The following is a 19,211-nucleotide window of genomic DNA, read 5'->3' on the forward strand; positions in this document are numbered from 1 at the left end:
ATCTGCCAGAATCTCACAGCGAGCAACGAGCGTCTGCCGGTCCCTCAGCACACCGCCGAGCAACAACCCACCAGACAGCAAGCTCGGACCCAGCACACACCTGTCTCCTCTGCACCGACATCAAACATGAGCACATTCGACGAGATCGAGGTCAGTGCCGACCCTCGATTGCGGCTGCTTGTCGGCCTTCCTCTTGTCTGCCATCGCTCTGACGCTGGCCGCTGCGAGAAGCTGAGGGCGTCGCCAGTTGGGAATCTGTGCTATGCCGATGCACGATAAGACAGTGCGGTTGTTCGGTCTGGCACTCCCGACACTCTATTGTCGAGGCAGCAGCCTCAAGGAGCAACCACCAACACCGCTTGATCGCATCGGCTGGGCTTTCTCCCACTCACCCCCTACACGACGCACATGCATGCGGCTATGAAGACCAGCGATGCGGCATGGGACCGTGCAAAGAGACCCACCTGCCTGCGACGGCGCTGCGATCGAGCCTTGGCATTAACCGGTTGCATGGACACCCTGGAATCCCGCAGGACCAAGATGGAGTCCGTCTCTCCTGGAACGTCTGGCCATCCACCCGCTTGGAGGCCACCCGCATGGTCGTCCCCATCGGCTGCCTGTACACACCTCTGAAGGAGCGGCCCAACTACACGCCGTTCCAGTACGAGCCGGTGGTTTGCAAGGCACCCTGCAGGGCCATCCTCAACCCTTACTGGTAGGCGTCTCCGACATGCAGCCCTGCTTGCACTCGCTCGAATGTAGGCGACTATTCACGGCGATGGCTGATCCTGAAGGAGACCAGACCGCACATGTGGATTCCATGCGCTCCGCGCGGTCTGCTGGCGATCTCTGGCGCCGCTAAAGCTGTCTCCTCGAGATCCACCCGTCTCGTGATTGCATCGACGGGGTGATTGCCATGTCCATCTGCGCGACTCTAACGGCGCCGAGTGCGCTTGCCACACGCTACAGCCAAGTCGACTTTCGTGCAAAGTTCTGGGTGTGTCCCTTCTGTTTGAACCGAAACCCCTTCCCGCCTCATTACAAGGACATCTCGCCCACCAACCTCCCCGCAGAACTCTTGCGCAACTTCACCACAATCGAGTACATCCTCAACAAGCCTCCGAGCCTGCCACCAATCTTTCTCTTCGTGGTCGACACCTGCCTTGAGGAGGAGGATCTGCAGGGTGTCAAGGCGTCACTCCTGATCAGCTTGAGCATGCTCCCTCCCGAGGCGATCGTCGGTCTCATTACCTTTGGCACCATGGTATGTCCTGCTGGCCTGTCACAGAGCCGCGGCTGGCGTACGGTGGATCGTGCTTGATAGCTGTTGGTGCCGCAATGCACCGTTAGGTATACTCTGATGTTGACTCGACCGACTGCTGTGCCTTTGTGCTGTCCCTTGTGCTGCTCGACCTGCTGTTCCCAGACCCAAGTCCACGAGCTAGGATTCAGTGACTGCCCCAAATCGCACGTCTTCCGCGGCAGCAAGGAGTACAACGCCAAGCAGATCCAGGAAATGCTCGGCCTTGGCGTGGCGGCTCAGGTCCGTCCTGGTCAACCTGGGCCGCAGCAGCCCTCGGGCGCCTCTCGGTGAGTCAACGCCAACCAGGCAAAGCCAGCATAGATACGGCGGCTCAGACTGAGAGTCACTAGGACCCAGCATTAGCTGGGAATCTGCCCGAGGGTGGCCCGTATATGCGATAGCTTGCGGACTCGACTCGGTAGCACTGACTGCGAGCGCATTGGGCCCTGATCGGCTGCTTTATGACTTGAGGAGACTATGACTTTCGACGCGATTGTTCTTGCCCAACGGGCAGTGTTGTGTTTCGACCGAGTATCTTTCGTGTCTGTCTCACCGCCCGATCGCATCACTACGTATACGACAGATTCCTGATGCCGATTTCCCAGTGCGACTTCACCCTGACCACGATCGTCGAGCAGCTGCAGCAGGACCCTTGGCCTGTCGACAGCGACAAGCGCCCACTTCGCTGCACTGGTGCCGCTCTCTCTGTAGCCGTCGGCTTGCTGGAGGTATGCTTGCAGCATCAGGCCCGAATAGAGTCGCAGCGACAACGCCGTCGTGACTAACTTGTTGATGGCTCCAGGGCGCCTTCTCCAACACAGGTGCTCGTATCATCACCTTCTGTGGCGGCGCCGCAACCGAGGGCCCTGGTATGATCGTCGGACCTGAGCTCCGCGAGCCCATTCGTACCCATAACGACCTTGAGAAGGACGTTGCCAAGCATTGCAAGAAGGCCACAAAGGTAAGGACACCCTCGTCCTCCCCGTGAACACATCCCGGCGCTTTGAGCCTGTCTTCTGGCTATGGAAGTGCGCCGAGTCTGAGCTCTCCCTTTGATCCACAGTTTTACGAGGGCCTGGCGAAGCGTGCCTCCGAAAAGGGCTACGTCATCGATCTGTTTACGGGATGCCTGGATCAAATCGGCCTCATGGAAATGAAGTCGCTCTGCACCCAGACCAACGGCTACATGGTTTTGTCGGACTCGTTTTGCACCGAGATCTTCAAGCAGTCTTTCCTTCGCCTCTTCCAGAAGGATGCCGAAGGCCATCTGCAGATGGGCTTCAACGCTACGCTTGATGTGCAGGTATGGCGATACAGCGATGACTACCGACGGCCACCACGTGCAGGCAGTTTCATTTGCCCAAGCCCTTGTCCGAATCGGCTCTGTCGAGCAACGTCTGCTCTGTGATATTCGGGCTTTAGCCCCCATGCAGCAATCACTCTCGAAAGCACGCAATGCCAACGTCGTTTCGTTCTGCGTGCAGACAACGAAGGAGCTCAAAGTCAGCGGCTTGATTGGCCCCGCTGTTTCTGGACAGAAAAAATCTGGCTGCGTTGGTGAGACCGAGATCGGCATTGCTGGCACCAGCAGTTGGAAGCTCTGCTCGATCACCCCCAGCACCTCGCTGGCCCTCTACTTTGAGGTTGCGAACCAGGTAAGGGGCTATCCAGATCTCTGGTGGTATTCTGATGTGGACATCGCATAACCGAGACAAGTCGGGACACTGTCGATGCCTTGGTGCGATTGAGGTGGCCTGCAAGCGGCAGTAGATCGCCACGCCAGCTGGTCGAGGTGCTGTTGCGCATTCCGAGACATACCTATCTGATCCTCGTGCTATCGCCGCGGCATCCAAACTCTTTTAGCAACAAGCCTTTGTGCCCGGAACCTACGGCATCATCCAGTTCATCACTCTGTACCAACACTCGAGCCGCCAACACAGACTCCGCGTCACGACAATCTCGAGAAAGTAAGAGCCAGCTTCGCGGGCAGCGGCGCGGCGAACCTGTGCGGTCGGCGCGCCAACGGCTAGCGTACTTCCTCTGGCCCTCGATTCTGACCCTGTGTCTCCTGTCTCGCTTGCGACTCCAATGGAACCTCTTACTGCAGCTGGGTCGATGGCAACTCGCCCGATATCCCGCTCTCGTTCGACCAGGAAGCTGCTGCAGTGCTCATGGGCCGCATTTCGGTCTTCAAGGCCGATATCGACGACGGACCGGACGTTCTCCGATGGCTGGATCGCATGCTCATCCGACTCTGCCAGAAGTACGCCGATTACCGCAAGGACGACCCCAGCTCCTTCCGCCTCCCCAACAACTTTGCAATCTATCCGCAGTTCATGTTCCATCTGCGCCGCAGCCAGTTCTTGCAGACCTTCAACAACAGTCCAGACGAGTCGGCCTACTACAGGTAGCTTTTGGCGGGCTTGTTGTCGTGCGATGGCGAAGCGCCTTCTCGTCAATGGCGACCATCGCCCCGTTGCTCATTGCATATACTCAATCCTTGCTCCAGACATGTCATCAACCGCGAAGACGTCAACAACTCGCTCATCATGATCCAGCCCACCCTCACCGCCTATGCTGTCAACGAAGAGCCCCGCCCTGTTCTCCTCGACTCAGTTTCGATCAAGCCCGATGTTATTTTGCTGCTGGATACCTTCTTCCATGTGCTGATCTGGCACGGCGAGGTCATTGCTGCCTGGCGTAAAGCTGGATATCACCAGCAGCCTGCCTACGAGTCGTTTGCTCGCGCTCTTGAGGCTCCCACCGTCGATGCCAAGGTAGGCAATGCTCCGTCGGTCACAAGTGTGTCCGGCTGCCGTGCTGCACACTGTCGGGTGGCCTCTGCGGCTCGCCTATGCCGTGGTGATAGTCACTGACCCGCTGCTGCTTCTGGCTTGATCAATTCCTTCCGACACTCGCAATCTTGGACATGCAACGAACGGAACGGAATGAACGAAACGAACGAATCAATGCAACAGGAGCTCATTGTCGGACGATTCCCGATCCCCCGCTATATCGAGTGCGATGCCGGTGGCTCGCAGGCCCGCTTCCTCCTCTCCAAGGTCAATCCCTCGACCACCCACAGCACCGGCCACACCGGCTATGGACAGCCTGAAGCTTCCGGCCAGGCCATCGCCACGGACGATGTCAGCCTGCAAGTCTTCATGGAGCACCTCAAAAAGCTCTCTGTTTCAGGGTCGTCGTGAGCGCCGCGGCCATACATTTGCGGCGAGCTGCATCGCCATCTGCGTGCATCCAGCTCCCTGTGTCCTCCACTTCCAGAGTCAGCGGCTCCGGCACTGCCTCAGGCTGACGAAGAGTGCCCACTGCACTTGTTCTGTTCGCCCATCCGTCCGTCCGTCCCCTTGCTGAATACAGCCTCTTTGAGCGTTCTCGCTGTATCATCTCGCTCGACCTTTGTTCGCGACGGGAGGATGTTGCCCAGTTTGTGGATGTGCATGCGGATGCCATGCGAGACGGGTGGCAGAGGCATCGAGCAGCAGATCTTGCGCTGGCGGCAAACTGCAACGGCGGCAAACTCCAACAGCGGCGAACTCCAGCGGCGGCGAACTGCAACGAGGCGAGGCCTGCCGCGCGCCAGGGTCGTCGTAAAGCTCCAGGGAAACATCGGACGCTGACTCATGACACTCTGACTTGATCTGCTCCAACAACCGCCATGGCAAACAAGCCGGTGCTTCATGGTAATTCCGACGAGCGACCTGCCGACCCGTTTGCCAGCTGACGAATTCGCTGACATGGCTCCCCGTTCTGGCCCTGGTTCTGGGGCCCTTGGCGAACGTGATCCAGTCGAGGTCGAACTGCACCAAGAGTCGACCTGCCTCTACGACGCAACCAAGGCAGCATGCGAGGTATTCTTGCGCTCGAACTTCCCCAAGCTCACCCAGAACATGCAAATCGCCCCCGAGGAGCTCCAGCACGATCCAGCGCTGGCAGCCCATGTGAGTCGGATCCGGATCTGCGAGATTCCAAGGACGGGTAAGGAGCCCCATCCCATGGAGAAGGACGAGCGAAGGAGGACGATTTTGTCGGCACAGACATGGATGGTTCTCGGTCAGATCGACAGCAAGATTAACGACACTTTGCCTCCCCCCCCCTTTATCCGTTGATCTTGGCTCACAGATTCCCAGAGCGTCGTCGAGCTCGATCGTGTGGCTCTCAAGATCCACGTATACCAAGTAAGCCGATGGAACTCGCCGAAGCGGCTGGGGCTCCTGCTGGCCAGCTTTTCGGGCCGGCAATCCGACGGACCGAATCCCGCCGCTTGAGAGCGATTGATGGCTAAGGAATGCACAATGCGTCCTGCCGCAGCTGAACAAAGAGGATGGCGTCGACGAGCTGGACGACGAAGACAATATCGTGACCTCAAATCACTGGATCCTGCCTGCGGCATCGCTGGATGGAGTATGGGTGAGTCGCCAAGAGCGCCGGTTCTCGGATAGCCAAAGAACGTGCTTCTGGCAGATGCTAAATAGTGAGAGTTGCTGCTGATCCATGTCAACCTGTCCCTGTAGGAGAGGCAAGTGCATCAGAGGAGCTCGGGGAGGCCCAATGTTGGCGAGTAATCGCCATCCGAACCAGAGAGCCGGGAACGGACAGGGATGGTGCTTCCACTTTTGCACACTCATAGCTCCGTCCGACAGCCTAGTCTTCGACCAGCAGATCCACAACCAACTGCTCAGCTACATGGAGACGTCGATGCTGTTTTCAGACCGGGGAGTCGACAGCAACATTGTCGCGTGGAACAAGATCATATTGCTGCATGGCCCTCCTGGAACGGGCAAGACGTCGCTCTGCAAGGCACTTGCACAGGTGAGTCTCGCGCCGGACCAGCCGACCGATATCGGTATCCATGGCCGCCTGTCTTTGGATCCATCGCTTCTTTGGCCTTCCTGAGTGCCCGCCTCCCAAGTTGGTTATCAAATGAGTAACAGGACTCACCGACGTTTGATCCAGAAACTAGCGATACGTCTCTCGGACCGATACACACACGGCAAGCTGGTCGAGATCAACAGCCATAGTCTCTTCTCCAAGTTTTTCTCGGAGAGTGGCAAGCTTGTGATGAAGATGTTCCAGCAGATCGGCGAGCTGACCGAGGACACGGATGCATTTGTGTGCGTCCTTATTGGTGAGTAGTGGACTGTCATTCGATGCAAGCTGGGACTGTTCGGGCAGGAGGAGGCTGTCAGAGACACTCCGTTTGGAGTAGCGAACAACCACGCAACCAACCCGCTGCCCATAAACACAGATGAGGTCGAAAGCTTGACGGCATCCAGGAAGGCGGCAATCAATGGTCTGGAGCCTTCAGATGCGATTCGAGTGGTAAGCCTCGCGGTAATCAGAGTGCTTGAATCTCCCCGAGCCAGATGCAAATTGGACACTGACACTCAACTGCGGGGACGCTCGCTGGCAGGTGAATGCCCTTTTGACACAAATCGACCGTCTCCGCAAGAAGAAGAACGTGAGCTGCAAGGATGAAGATGCACCATAGGCCCGTTGTGACTGCCGCGAGTTTGCCCGTGTGAAGAGCACACAGCAAACCAAGATGTCAGGGCGGATGCTGACCAGACACCTTGTGTGCTCCGACAGGTCCTGATTCTGACGACTTCGAACCTGACTGAGGCTGTGGATTCTGCGTTCCTGGACCGCGCTGATCTGACACAATTCATCGGTTGGTTTGCTGAAAGCCCTGTTTGGGGGAGGAGGGCGGGATTCGTGGTGAAGCTGTTTGGGTCATGATGATGGCGGGGGATCACCGCTCTTCAGCCAATGCCAATGCCTGGTCAACTCAAGGATGCGGCCGTTGTTCTTATTATCGGTCGGACAGGATATCCCTCGGCCCTTTCGTGCTATGCCATTTTGCATAGCTGTTTGGATGAGCTTATGATCAAGGGCATCATCCAGCCCAGGGTATGGCTCCTCAGAGGGTGGTCTTTCCGGCGGGAGCGCCAGCAGAAGCTGAGGGGTTTGCTATACTCGTTGTGTCTGGCGATGATGTCGCTGGGCCTATTCGAGCAGTTTCTCGGTATGCACCCAAAACACTAACCAACCCGGCTGCCTGCGTGGGAACAGCAACCGCTGATCGAACACCGGTCTATCTCGCTGTTCTTCAACAAGGACGGCAGCGATCCGAGCTCGCGCCTCTATGCCATTGCCCAGAAGTGCAAGGTATGGAATTGCCGGGGGCAGATCGATCGCCTCATGTCCCCGATGCAGACGCGGTGGTGCTGTTCGTTCATTCGTTCATTCGTTCATTCGTTCATTCGTTCATTCGTTCATTCGTTCATTCGTTCATTCGTTCATTCGTTCATTCGTTCATTCGTTCATTCGTTCATTTGCCGGGGCCTTCCAAGGACGCCAGCGGGCGGTCTCTGCGGCGCTTGGCGTTCAAAGCCCACGCATTCTTTGTCCAGTCCGAGACCAGCACCCTGGACATGTTCCTCCTCGCGCTCGATAGAGCCCTTGCGATGGACCAAAACTCAAAGCTCGGTGTGGGAACCGCGGCAAGTGCACTGGAGCACTCGTGAAGCCACAAGGTTGCGCAGTGGGGGGTGGCGGTGACAACAAGACAAGCGACAGAGCAACACAACATCAACACAACATCAACACAACATCAACATCAACAACATCAACAACATCAACACAGCACAGCGCGGATGTCCAGCCACATCCGCCCGAAAGAGTGTCTGTGCGCCCTCCCGCACGCGCCCCGCCGCGCTGCGCTGCGCCGTTGTCCATGTACATCGCCCTTGTTGGCCGCATACATCGCTGTCTTTTCTCTGGCAGCAGTATCACTGTCCCTGTGTGGCTACTGCTTTGCCTCGTCCTTGTCTCTTTCCTCCCTTATTCCCTCCGCGGCTCCCCTCCACCGCCAGCTCTTTTCTTCCCTCCCGCGGCGCATATATTGCTGCCCCCATCCTCCTTCCTCCGACCATCGCATCGCATCGCATCGCATCGCCGAGCACCCTTCCCGAGCCATGAAGTCCATCCTTGTCCTCTCTTCTGTCGTCGCCCTGGCTGCCGCCGGCACCATCGACATCACAAAGTACCCGCCTCTTGACCAGCAGGCTCCCCCCATCCCCGGCATCAACGCCAGCTATGACTTTTCCAAGGTCCCTGCCATCCCGGTCAAGGGCTGGAACGCTGCCGGCGGCTATGCCATCTGCCCCAGCACAGCCGATGCCATCAGCTGGTGCTCTCTCCCATGTGCCCAGGGCAGTGGCTGCGATGCCACCCGCAAGGACATTATCTCCAGCTGCCCGACCAAGGGCGACTGGGCCATGACTTTTGACGACGGTAGGTTTGGTGGTGATCTGCCAGCATGGCACGCCTGCTGGGCTGTTTGGGCTGCCCTGCGCCTTTCTCGAACTCATATCCAACTTGGCTCACCCGCTTGCATCCCTTCCTCGTTGTGCTCGGCACCAGGACCGAGCAACAACACCGTTCCCCTGCTCGATTTGCTCGACAAGCTCAACCTCAAAGCCACCTTCTGCCTGGTCGGCTCCCGTGTCGTCGAGCGCCCCGATCTCGTCCAGAGAATGTTTGACTCTGGCCACCAACTCTGGTATGCACTGTCTACAGCTTTGACTTGCCGACACTTGGCGTCTGATATGGTTGGGGACACTCGTCGCTCTTGAACGAGGGCTTGCAGAGTGGGCACTTTGTGAGCAGGATCTTGAGGACGGCTGGGATGCCAGAGTGCGCCAGGGTGCGTCGACGAAAGTAAAAAGTAACCTTCAGATTCCCTTTGCCCTACGCAGCGTCCACACCTGGAGTCACCGCGTTCTGCCTACGATGACCTCGGATGTCGTCATCTCGGAGCTCGAGTACTGTGCTCGTGCCATCCAGGACATCACCGGCACCCGTCCCACGTAAGTCCTCTGCCAGAGTGGGTGCTGCCTGAAGCTTGGCAGCGGAGCGCACCGGATGTGTGTGTCGCTAAAGAGTACCGGCGACAGGTTTGATCGCAACTAAATGGCTCGTTCCTCTTCTGGTGAACAGTTACATGCGTCCTCCTACCGGCGACACTGGTACGGCAACTGCCCTGCTGTTCTGGGCTGCTATGTGTGGCTGTAGTGTGGGCCGGTGCTGCGGGTCACTTGAGAAGCACCGTCTATTCCTGGTGTCTCTGCATCTGCCGCCTCTGCATCTTCCGCCTCCAGCTCATCATTCTCTCTGACCACAGACGACCGTGTCCGTGGCATCAGCGCCGCTATGGGCTTCAAGACCCTTCTGTGGGACCACGACACTTTTGACTGGGAGGGCGTCAGCCTTTATCCTAACGCCCTGTGGCCCCAGTGGATCCAGAGTCAGTACATCCGCCGCATGTGCCTGCCGGCTGTTTGTTGGTGCTCTTGATCCGTGTGCTCACCCTTTCCTGCTCATCGCTGTCTCGTCTGGCGGCTTTCTGCGCTGCAACACACCCTCCCACTGTCGCATGGCTTCACGGACGACGCCCGAACAGACAACTTTACCCAGTGGATCAAGGACCCCAGCCTCACCAAGGGCCCGATCTCGCTCGAGCACGATGTCTACACCATGCCCGCCGCTGCTGCTCTCCTGACCGTTCCCCTTGTCAACCAGGCGGGCTTCAAGATCAAGACTGCGGGCGAGTGCTTGAGCGACATGCGTGTCTATCAAAACCAGAGCTACCTCCTTCCGCCCTCTGGTGTCGCTGGTGGCAAGCTCACCGTTTCGACTGCCTCGGCTTCGTCTGCCCCTGCCCCTGGTGCCTCTGCCACGGCCGGTGCCAACAAGCCCAGCTCCTCGAGCCGCATTGCTCCCGCCTCATTTGTTGCTGCCATCGTGGCCGCTGTTGCTGCCCTTGTGTTCTAACGAACCACTGGCAGATCCCCTGCGATACGTGAGATAGCTCGGCCTGTGTCGCAGACCCTGCACCAGCCCTCTAGCCAGCGCTCGTCGCTAGCCTAGAGGGTGAGCTGCGGTGTGTGCCTGCTATCTCAGCTATCTACCCCTTTTATACTCCTTATCCTCTTTGCTCCTTTTAACACACACAACCCGATTCACGGTGTTCCGAGCCTATGAAGTTTTCCAGTTTTTGACTCTCTTCATGCATCTAATCCGTTCACCCACCCACCCGCAGATTTTACTCTGCATCACGCACCTTAAATAAGCAAAAACAGAACCATTGGTGGACGGAGGTGTGCCGTAGATACAGGCGATCCAATAAAACGGGACATCCCGGATTTTGATCATTGATCAAATACTTTGTCGCCTCAAAACATCGCCCTTGCTATCGAGAAACCATGGAGCTGTCCAGAGGGTCGAATGAATGCACCACACAAAGAGATTGCCACTCAGGACGGGAATCAATCGCACGTCAGTAGGCTTCTGGCCTCTGATGCCAGAGAGTGGCTGTTCCGTTTCTTTCTGGATAGACTGTATCTGATGGGCGCGACATCCCTGTTGGCTTCCTGCTTCCTCCCCGAATACAGCACATCTTGACCAAACCATTTCAGGGAACGAGACCTGCGGCTTTCTCCACCACCCGGATCGGAGCTTCCGAAGGCGGCGCTGTCGGCCACTGTCGGCCTCTGCCAGGACAGGACAGGACAGGATAGGACAGGACACCCCGGTGGTTGCTGCAGTGGTTCTGGCTGCAGAGGCGGCTCCGCGATCCCGGGCCATGGAGACGAGGGGGTTCAGTTGCCGTCGCTGCCCACTTGATTTGCCGGCTCACTCCACCAACCAATCAGCCCCTCACCCAACCGTCTGTCCACCTGGCTCGTCTGTCTGTTGGCTGAGCCCCTGGTTGGCTGTGGGTCAGACGACGGCGGCGCTCAGCATCGGCAGCCACACGGGACATGAGGACGGCCGAGCTCTTGGGATCGAGGCGAGGACCGCATGTGTCGCAGACAGCGGATAGATGCTGGATGCTGGGAAGCAGAGAGGTCTTCACGAAACATGGCAGAGAGTGCCCGCTTTTCGCGCCTTGGTTCTCGCTGCTGGCCACTGCTTGCTTTCGCCCTCTCCTCCTCCGCTGCTTCTGCCGCTGCCACTGTTGGCGCATCCTGAATCGACATGACGGCCTCGGGCGGCGGTGGTGGAACAGGCGAGCAGGCGGGATTTGTCATGCCCCGCCGCCGTCCGAAGCGCCGTCCGGACTGGGCCGCCGAATATGGCAGGCGGCTTCCAAAAGCGGACGGCGGAGGAAGCGGAGCGGAGCGGGCGGCGTCCGGTCGGCGAGAGAGAGAAGGCAGACAGGAGAGAGGGGGGGAGAGGGAGAGTGCGCTTGCCACAGACGAGCCAGCAACAGCAGCAGCAGCAGCAGCAGCAAGATGGGCACCTGTGATACTTGGCAGCGAAGCGATTCTGCAGCGAGCGCATCGTATCGCTGCAACATCGCGCGAGGGGTCCTCGTGCAGGTCATCAGGGCAGGATGCTGCAGACCCACACGCGCCCGCAATGCATCGGGGGGGGGTCGGTGGGTTTGGTCTCGCTTGGTTTGGCTGGCTCTCAGGAGCGGCACTGTGCAGTTGAGCAGTTGAGTAGTCGGGCAGTTCAGCAGTAACCCAATGACCGATCGGGCCATCGATCAATCATTCATAAACCGAGTCGGTCTATCATTCACTTGATTCATCATTCACGGAGACCCATCATCATCGAGTCCATCTATCCCATCAACCCATTCCATGTCTGCCCAGCCCAGCTTCGTCCAACTGCACTCACCCCGACTCGGCCCGTGTGCGTTGCTGTCCCGCCCAACACGAAATCCATTTCTGGCAGGGAACCAACCGCCCTCGCCTGCGTTCATTGCACCCGCGAGGAGGGGTGGTGCTCGCGCATCCGCATTGGTCCTGGGCCTGTGCTCGCTGGTCCGGCCTTGGCCCACCAATGCCCTCGCCGCCGACGACCTCTCTTGGCCTCAAATCACCCGCCGTCGGGCCGGACTTGCTTGCGCCGTCCATATAAACCCTCTTCTTCCCGGCGCCTGCCTTGGCTGCCCTCGCCGCTCTCAATTCGGTTGTTCCTGCCGCACACCTCCCCATCGCCCGGCCCTTTCCTCGGAATCCTGCTGCCGCCGTTCTCGTCCGTTGTTCATCCGCTGTTCATCCACTCTTCATCCGCTGTTTCGCCATGAGCTCCACCCGCCAAGAAAACAATTCGGGTCTGCTGCTGCTCGCCCAGGCTGCCGAGTTCCTGACATCGCAGCCCAAGCACGGCGTCGCTGCCAGCCCCAAGCCCACCTATCTTTCAAGCCCGCCGTCGGAGCCCAGAGCCATGTCTCCTGTCTCTGCGCGTCCTCTTCCGTTTCCGCACCATGTCGCCGTCCGACCGCCGTCTCCCCCCCTCGTCCATGAACATCACCCCGGGGTCGCACTCTACTTTTCAAGCCCACCGCAGCCTTACTACTATGGTAGGTCCGACCGCTGGCCAGACGCTGGGCATCCCTGCACGTCTTGGCTCCCTTGGGTCTCCCCGGTCTCTGCTTTGGTTTCCTTGGTCGTGCCAGCTCTGCGGCCTCTGGGTAGCCTCTGGTGGCCTCTGGTGGCCGAGACATGTCCTTGGGCCAATCCATCGCATGACCAGTTGAATGCCTCAGTATCCACCCGGTTTTTGGCCTTCGTGTCCTGTCAGAGCCGTACCCGGTGCCCCCTGTCGCTCCATGGCTGGCTTTCCTTCTCATCACCGCATTTCTGGTCCATTTGCTTTGCGCATGCCCTCACAGGCCCAGAAGTCTCTCCCCCAGCCCCGTCTGCGCTGCCTTATCCACATCGCACATGGCCGGGCTCGCTTGGATCAGCCATTTGCTCTGCATTCCGGTCCAACTGCAACCAGCCTCTGCCACTCGACAGACTCGTCAACGAGGTCTGCATGTCCTTTGGCAGTGCCGACTCGATGCAGGTCATGGTACGTTGACTTGCCCAGTCCCTGTCCGCCGCTGACGCTTCTGGGCCATCGATATCTGCGGCCTTGCCGGTTGACCTTGGCTGCTGACACTGTCTCGCCTTCCTTGGTTACTCCATACGCCGTCCCCCAGACCGACATCAAGGCATATCTGTCTCGGCATCCCCAGCAGTTCACCAAAATCCCCACCAATGGCGACGAATCCCCTGTGTGGATCTTTTCTCCCCTGGCCGGCCCAGTCACCCATGAGGACAACGGCCCCTATCCGTCACTTGTTCCCGCCGCTGCCGCATACAACCCGCCTCTGTCGCCTCGCCGATCGCCCGTCATAGAGTCTCGCTCATGGAATGAACCGACTTTGGGTTGCCAGTCCCTGCCCAGCCACACTGGCAGTCAGTCGCCGACCTCCGCCGGCCCTGGTCTCAAGCTGACCTTTATCACCGTCAAGCCCGAAGACACCTTCAAGTCGACAGAGTACGTTCGTCGAAAAGTCATCACCAAAAAGCCCAAGGCGCTCAAGAAACGATCGTCGCTTGTCACATCCACCGCCCAAAAGGCAAAACACATCCTCCCGGCGGCCCATGGTGCATATCTCTAGATCAGAGCCGCCGCTTTCCCTGAAGTACCTGCCACCACCACCAGTACCAAGTTTGCCTTTCCACCGGACCTTCACCAACCTTGCTCCGGCTGGCCATCACTCGCTATGCCTCCGCTAACACCCCGCTCCGTCTTGCCAAGCCTCTCCTCCATCTTGCATCTGCCTTTATTGCCCAAGCTCTCCGTTTTTGTTTTGTTTCTCCTTTCTTCTGTTCATATTTGCCGCCATCTACTCCGCTTGTGCTTTGCTCTGCTTGGTTTGACTCTCCATATGCTCTATTGTTTTTGCTCTATCGCCCAGCCCTATTGCCTCCTGCCCCGTCCGTCTGGATCAGGCTCTCTGTTACGCTCCTGCCCACCGCGCCTATTGTGGATATGTGATCCTCTCGTGTATATTTGTCGCCCTTGGATTGATTTGCCGCTTTCTTTCGCTCTTGGTCTTGTGCTGCGGCTCGGCCTCGACCCGTTCAGGGAGTGCAACTTCCTCCCTCTCGTCAACGCAAATATAGCTGATGCCGTAGTCCCGAGACACCGCTGTCATTGTAGCTATCGTCCAGCGATGCCCCTGCCCTTGCCAATGGATCGAGAAAGCAAACGCTGCGGCTGTTCCCCAGCAAGCGCGGGTTCGCCCTGTTGTGCGACCCCAAGCCTCATGGCCAAAGGCGGTTGCTGTTCCCGCCTGTGCGGGCGATGTTCTCCGTTTGCGCTCATCTCAACCTGCACCCGCTGCGTCCGATGGCCGAGGCTCACCTGACGATCAACACCAGCGGGCCGTCCAGGCCCTTCCCGCCAGGAACTCAGACCGCCCGACGGTCTGTTCCCTTCTCGGCCGAGGCTCAGCGCTGCAGAGCGTTCATCCTGGGTATCTAGATGTCCATCCAACCCCATTTGTCTGCAGTGGCCCCAGGTCGCTTCTGGGATTTCCTCAGGAAGAGCGGTGCTGTCTGCGGGGTCATCCAGATACTGCTTGGCTGATTGATGGCCCTGCCCACTCTTGCAGCGCCATGAAGCCTCGAATGTACCATGGGCTTACTCTGTATCCGCCTTTCTACTTGTCCACAGACCTGGAGCCCAACCTCCAGCGTATGGGGCAGAGTCTCTGGTGGACCTTTGAGGTAGAGCATGTGAGATACCGGGTGGTGCCCGTTGGCACCTGGCGGTGCACTGCGAGCAAAGAATGGATCAGCACAGCTCCAGCCCGGCAGCACACCCGCCGATCGTTGTTGCCCCTCTCCACGGCGACAGCCGCCTGCTCTCAAATGTACATATCCTAACCCTCTAACAACACCGCCGCCGCCACCACCATCACCCGTCAACAGGGCACCCAATCTCTGAACAACTCTGCCCGCGCCAACACCCTCGCCAATAAACTCCACCGGCTGCTGGCGAGATGCTTCAGAGGCAAGGAGATCCGAATCCATGTCTTTGGCTCGGCCGTCACTGGCCTTGGCATCGCCAACTCGGATGTCGACTGCTGCATCGAGTTCTGCGATGGCGCCCTCCCCTTCGAGGTCCTCAAGGGCAAGTGGGTCTACCAGGCCGCCCACATTCTTCGGGCTTGCGCAATGGAGGAGGTGGTTCCAGTGGCCTCGGCCAAGGTGCCGATCTGCAAGTTTTACGATCCGCAGCTCGGGCTGCGCTGCGACCTGTCGGCGGGCAACGTCCTTGGCGTCTACAACTCGCATCTGATCCGATCGTACGTCAACATGAGCCCGATCGTCAAGCCGCTGATCATCCTCATCAAGATGTGGGCCAAAGCGAGGGGCATCAACAACGCTGGCGAGGGTAGGTTCCGACAAATGATGCGACGAGCAGCCCGAGCCTGCAGCTGATCCTGACGTCCTTGCTCTGTCTCCAGGCACGTTCAGCTCGTACTGCCTGGCCCTGATGGCCATTCACCACCTGCAGCGCGAAGGCATTTTGCCGTCGTTGCAAAGGGACGTTCCAGCCCACGCCCGCAAGAAGGTCACCGTTCCTCCCTTTACGCAACAGCATCGACCCTGGCAAAACAGAAAGGCTGTGGCGCCTTCAGCTAGCAAAAGCATCCGGTGGACAGACATGTCCACCGACGAAGAGCCTGATTATGAATACAGCCATCCAGCAAACCGCCAGAATCCCAAGAGCGCGAGCAGCTCCGACAAAGGCTCTGGAAAGCATGTATTCAACTACGACGGCTATGAATACGACGATGAAGATGAAGATGAAGACGAAGATGAAGATGAGGATGAAGATGAAGATGATGATGAATATGAAGATGAAGATGAAGAAGACTACGATCTTGATGAAGAGGTCGCTATGGCTATCTACATGGCTGACCGCTGGGACCGTGACGACAAGTATTTTTCGCCGTATATGCGGACTGAATTCGGCACCAATCTGCTCAGGACGCTGTTGCGGAGCCGCGGGGTCGACATCGACGCCTATTTCGATGACGAAGATGACGAGTACGATGATGACGAATACGATGATGACGACGACGACGACGAATACGATGAATATTACTATGAGGACTATGACATTGACGATGACGGGAGCCCAGGCGATCCCGATTTGGTCAGGGCTCTCACGAAGATGTTCAAGCGCATGGTCTCCACATCCGAGAAGCCACTGCCCCGAACACACGTGCTGATGGAGACCCTTGCCGATACCACCATCCGGGTTGACGTGTCCTATCGGCAGGTCGATTCGCCGTCTGCTGGTGGCGCCGACCGTCCGCAAGTGGAGCACAGCAAGCTTGCCACGGTGCTCGCACGCTTCTTCCACTACTACGCTTTCGAACACAGCTATGATGCCGATCACATCATATCGATCCGCAAAGGCCGGGTTCTGACCCCATGTACCCCGCCGCTGCACGCATGGAAGACCCGAAAGGGCAGCTGCCTGGTTGTCGAAGACCCGTTTCTAGTGGATCGCAACTGCGCCGGCACCGTCTTTGGCTCCCTGGAACGAATCCGCAGCGAGTTTCGTTATGCTTGCACGACTCTCCGCAGCGTCAAGCACGGAGGCGGCGCGGAGTGGCTTCAACGACTGTTCGCGGCCGCTTCGCCGTCAGTTAGTAAGCCCAAAGCAAAGGCCGGCGGCGCCGAGGTCCGGACGGCGCAGGTGGACCAACGACAGGCTTCAGCAAGCTCGAACGAACATGGCATCGTGGATCTGGATCTGAATCTCAAGGATAGATTCAATGCTTTGCTTCAAAAAGGTGCGCGTTTCGAGCATAGAGATGATGTGTGCTGCACCGACAGCCGATTCCCCAGACATGCAGGGACATGGCTCGGTTGGAGGGGAGTCGACCGTGCTTCCAACTTGCATCGAAGGCCGTCACCAACATGATTGCTGGCCGGTTGAATGTAGGCTAATGCGTCTTGGTGCATCCTGTTTGTTTGGCCCTCTAGATCGCATCGGCAGCGATGAGGATGTCGAGGCTATTCTCAAGCAGATCCATGTCATCAAGTCGCGTGCCGGACAGATCAAGAAGCGTGGCACTATTTCCGATCTTCGCCATGCGGAGGCCCAGATTGACGAGCTCTATGAGCGGGGTATTTCTCTTCTCGAGCGCCGTCAGTCGGCACCAGCTCAGACCCTCACAATCGGGCATATTTCGGTTGTCCCATACGAACCGGCACCGCCCAGATCGCCCGTAGTCCATAAGACCGGCCTCGCCATCGTCACTCCTTACGCTCAGGAAGACAGCGCAATCCACAACAACAACGCCCCCTCGGCCAAGGCCAAGAAAGCCCCGCAGTCGTTTTCCAACGCTCGTGAACACTCCAATGGACCTTCCAGACCATACATTGAGCGTCAAGCCGAGCCCTTGCAGACAAAGCGCCGAGGAAAGTGCTGGCACTGCTTCAAGATCGGCCATCACAAGAACGACTGCGTGGCCGTGTGCAGCAAGCCCAACTGCCGCGCACCGCAATGCCAGTAGGCTCGAGCACGGGTCTGGACAGAGGTGGGAGTTTGTCTCAGGGCCGACTGCATCTTCTGTTCGCCTATTGGTTTCATGTCGCTGATCACGTCGTGTCTTTGCAGAGCCTGCTCCGTCGGCAGCATCGGTCAGCATGCGATGGACACTCGCTGCGGCCTGCATACCGCTCGCAACATGACAACCTGGATAGCTGTGGTGCGATCATGCGCTGCCTCAATACATTCTGCTTTGCCAGTGCCGTAGAGACAGCAGACACCCGCCAGCCATTCCCATCAGCATCTGTGTGGTGGTTACTTTTGTTCCGCACTGCCTCTGCTGCTGGATTGGCCGCCCGCCTGGGTCCGCGTCGGCATCGCCACACTGAGTCAACACAGCCCTCCACGTGACCAGAACCTGTGTCACAGGAGTGAGTCAGGCTGGATGGCTCGGCCATGCCTCATGAGTCAGGCTGGATCGCTGCTGACCAGGACGGGCATCCCGGCGGTCATGGACGCCTGCGGGGCGAGGGCCGCGGCGAGGTCTCGTTCGGATATAAATGCTGGGTCCGCCTCAGCATTGCATCATCCATACTCAGGTTGTCTCCCAGTTGCATCCAAGCCAAATCACTTGACTCTGGTCTTCTCGCCGCGCCGCTTCCCACAGTCACTTCCGTCTCAACACACACGCCACAATGCTCGCCATGATCCGCAAGATGCCCCTTGAGGTCTATCCCATCTTTGGCATGATCGGCATCGCCATGACCTGTGAGTTGTCATCTGATCCCAAGTTTGCTCTGCTCACGAGGCCGCGGGTCGCCGGAACACCCTGAAGTTGTCGCGGATCACCAGAGCATCCATACCGTCGTTACCGCTGCTGACTCTCTTGCTGTGCTTGCTCCCCCCCCCTCGCTGCTCGCATAGTCGGTGGCTACATTGTCCAAAAGAAGGTCCGCTTCGACCAGGACCTCCGAATCCGCAACGACATGGGCTACAACCCCAACCACTGGGCCCACCGTCTCTCGGGCCGCGAGTAAACGGGCCGCCTGCCTCCCATGTGCAAATCATGGTCTCTGGCTGGCGCCTTTCCCTTGCCCTTGCTCTGGCCCTGTCTCGGAGGCGGCGTGAAGTGTAGCATTCCTTGATGCCTCGGATCCTCGTGCCCGGTGGCCTCATCGATATTCATTCTCATTCGCCTCAATCCCATGCCCGAGCACGGACCGTCGCCGCAGGAACCTTCCGCCACTGCCCTGTCCTTCTCCCATCACATCCCCTATGACCCTGTCTCAGCGCGAGCAGTGTTTCTATAGCCTGTGAAAAAAGAACAAGTTGTCAACTGACCCATTGAGCTGAAATAAAAAAAAAAAGCGCTCCCAAAACGAAACGACCAGACACACCAGATACACACCAGACACACCAGACCAGCAGCACCGTCCGCTGCGGTGTGCCGACTTTTCACAGCCGTTTTGCACCCATCGATTCCCACAGCCCAGTGCGCCTGGCTGCTCTTGCTTGGCGCTGCGCA

At 58.3% G+C, this 19,211-nt stretch overlaps 6 protein-coding genes across 6 annotated transcripts; all 6 read left to right on the top strand.

Moving 5' to 3' along the window:
- Nucleotide 1: 1 nt before the first annotated feature.
- Nucleotides 2-4,702, top strand: BJ171DRAFT_604748 (uncharacterized protein). The gene is made up of 12 exons (XM_053115192.1): nucleotides 2-150; nucleotides 534-715; nucleotides 970-1,264; nucleotides 1,427-1,590; nucleotides 1,887-2,031; nucleotides 2,106-2,264; nucleotides 2,367-2,606; nucleotides 2,788-2,958; nucleotides 3,167-3,270; nucleotides 3,411-3,710; nucleotides 3,813-4,080; nucleotides 4,282-4,702. Exons 1-12 carry the CDS (start codon nucleotides 127-129, stop codon nucleotides 4,507-4,509), a joined length of 2,280 nt encoding a protein of 759 aa, XP_052962113.1. The 5' UTR covers nucleotides 2-126; the 3' UTR covers nucleotides 4,510-4,702.
- A 226-nt stretch (nucleotides 4,703-4,928) lies between these two features.
- Nucleotides 4,929-7,926, top strand: BJ171DRAFT_532599 (TR-interacting protein 13). Its single transcript, XM_053112796.1, has 12 exons — nucleotides 4,929-5,004; nucleotides 5,111-5,299; nucleotides 5,444-5,499; nucleotides 5,633-5,735; nucleotides 5,952-6,133; nucleotides 6,278-6,449; nucleotides 6,570-6,643; nucleotides 6,735-6,782; nucleotides 6,911-6,992; nucleotides 7,149-7,231; nucleotides 7,394-7,489; nucleotides 7,675-7,926. Exons 1-12 carry the CDS (start codon nucleotides 4,980-4,982, stop codon nucleotides 7,846-7,848), a joined length of 1,284 nt encoding a protein of 427 aa, XP_052962114.1. The 5' UTR covers nucleotides 4,929-4,979; the 3' UTR covers nucleotides 7,849-7,926.
- A 327-nt stretch (nucleotides 7,927-8,253) lies between these two features.
- On the top strand, nucleotides 8,254-10,540 carry BJ171DRAFT_604750 (uncharacterized protein). The gene is made up of 6 exons (XM_053115193.1): nucleotides 8,254-8,617; nucleotides 8,747-8,885; nucleotides 9,082-9,192; nucleotides 9,323-9,351; nucleotides 9,507-9,629; nucleotides 9,786-10,540. The coding sequence occupies exons 1-6, from the start codon at nucleotides 8,299-8,301 to the stop codon at nucleotides 10,154-10,156; spliced, it is 1,092 nt and encodes a 363-aa protein (XP_052962115.1). The 5' UTR covers nucleotides 8,254-8,298; the 3' UTR covers nucleotides 10,157-10,540.
- A 1,748-nt stretch (nucleotides 10,541-12,288) lies between these two features.
- Nucleotides 12,289-13,938, top strand: BJ171DRAFT_303976 (uncharacterized protein). Its single transcript, XM_053107023.1, has 3 exons — nucleotides 12,289-12,698; nucleotides 13,011-13,192; nucleotides 13,323-13,938. Exons 1-3 carry the CDS (start codon nucleotides 12,419-12,421, stop codon nucleotides 13,785-13,787), a joined length of 927 nt encoding a protein of 308 aa, XP_052962116.1. The 5' UTR covers nucleotides 12,289-12,418; the 3' UTR covers nucleotides 13,788-13,938.
- A 542-nt stretch (nucleotides 13,939-14,480) lies between these two features.
- Nucleotides 14,481-17,963, top strand: BJ171DRAFT_303989 (uncharacterized protein). The gene is made up of 5 exons (XM_053107024.1): nucleotides 14,481-14,648; nucleotides 14,849-14,910; nucleotides 15,106-15,571; nucleotides 15,645-16,985; nucleotides 17,179-17,963. Exons 1-5 carry the CDS (start codon nucleotides 14,522-14,524, stop codon nucleotides 17,709-17,711), a joined length of 2,529 nt encoding a protein of 842 aa, XP_052962117.1. The 5' UTR covers nucleotides 14,481-14,521; the 3' UTR covers nucleotides 17,712-17,963.
- Nucleotides 17,964-18,381: 418 nt separating this feature from the next.
- Nucleotides 18,382-18,723, top strand: BJ171DRAFT_588912 (uncharacterized protein; the record flags this gene model as incomplete). Its single annotated transcript, XM_053114454.1, has 2 exons — nucleotides 18,382-18,454; nucleotides 18,611-18,723. The coding sequence occupies 2 exons, from the start codon at nucleotides 18,382-18,384 to the stop codon at nucleotides 18,721-18,723; spliced, it is 186 nt and encodes a 61-aa protein (XP_052962118.1).
- Nucleotides 18,724-19,211: the final 488 nt, after the last annotated feature.

The sequence above is a fragment of the Polychytrium aggregatum genome, assembly GCF_025602895.1.
Source record: "Polychytrium aggregatum strain JEL109 chromosome Unknown BJ171scaffold_86, whole genome shotgun sequence".
Lineage (NCBI taxonomy): Eukaryota > Fungi > Chytridiomycota > Chytridiomycetes > Polychytriales > Polychytrium > Polychytrium aggregatum.